The 459-nt window shown below is 65.1% G+C and overlaps 1 protein-coding gene across 1 annotated transcript in view; it reads right to left on the bottom strand.

Moving 5' to 3' along the window:
* Positions 1 to 82: 82 nt before the first annotated feature.
* Positions 83 to 459, bottom strand: part of LOC104489965 (butyrophilin subfamily 1 member A1-like) — a gene marked incomplete at its 5' end in the record, with an annotated part of 1,377 nt that continues 1,000 nt past the window's right edge. Inside the window, one exon of the mRNA XM_010132186.1 lies at positions 83 to 427. Coding sequence (XP_010130488.1) covers positions 83 to 427 — 345 coding nt within the window. The remainder of the gene's footprint in view (positions 428 to 459) is intronic.

Below are 459 nucleotides of genomic sequence, written 5' to 3' on the forward strand. Positions count from 1 at the left end.
AGAGGAACGGTGTGAGAAGCCGGCAGGACGCACCAAGCCCCCAGGATGGATTTGCCTTTCCAGTCTCCCTGCGCCCTCCGAGTCAGGGGCACAGCTTGAGCCACGAGTCCATCCCCACCCAGAGCCAGGGGCGTAGCCTCTCCCCGGGACATGAAGCCAGGCGGAAAGCAAAGATCGGGGCTTTGCTTTCAGCATCGGCAAATGCCACCTGCCTGTCTGAGAAGTCCAGGCACACCTGGATGGCCCGGGGAAGGCAGGCAAGGCGCAGCGGGGTCCAGTCAGGGTCAGTATAAGCGTGGTATTGTCCAAACCACTGCCCCACAGCCCAGAGCCCTTCCTGGGGGGTAAAACTGAGGACCCCCTTCCTCCTGACAGACTCCTGGGCCACCCCCACAGCCCACCAGTCCCCCGCCTCGGCCACCTCCACCTCCCAGCCGACGCTCCACCCGGGGCAGCCGC

The sequence above is a fragment of the Buceros rhinoceros genome, unplaced genomic scaffold, assembly GCF_000710305.1.
Source record: "Buceros rhinoceros silvestris isolate BGI_N320 unplaced genomic scaffold, ASM71030v1 scaffold32122, whole genome shotgun sequence".
Classification (NCBI taxonomy): Eukaryota; Metazoa; Chordata; class Aves; order Bucerotiformes; family Bucerotidae; genus Buceros; species Buceros rhinoceros.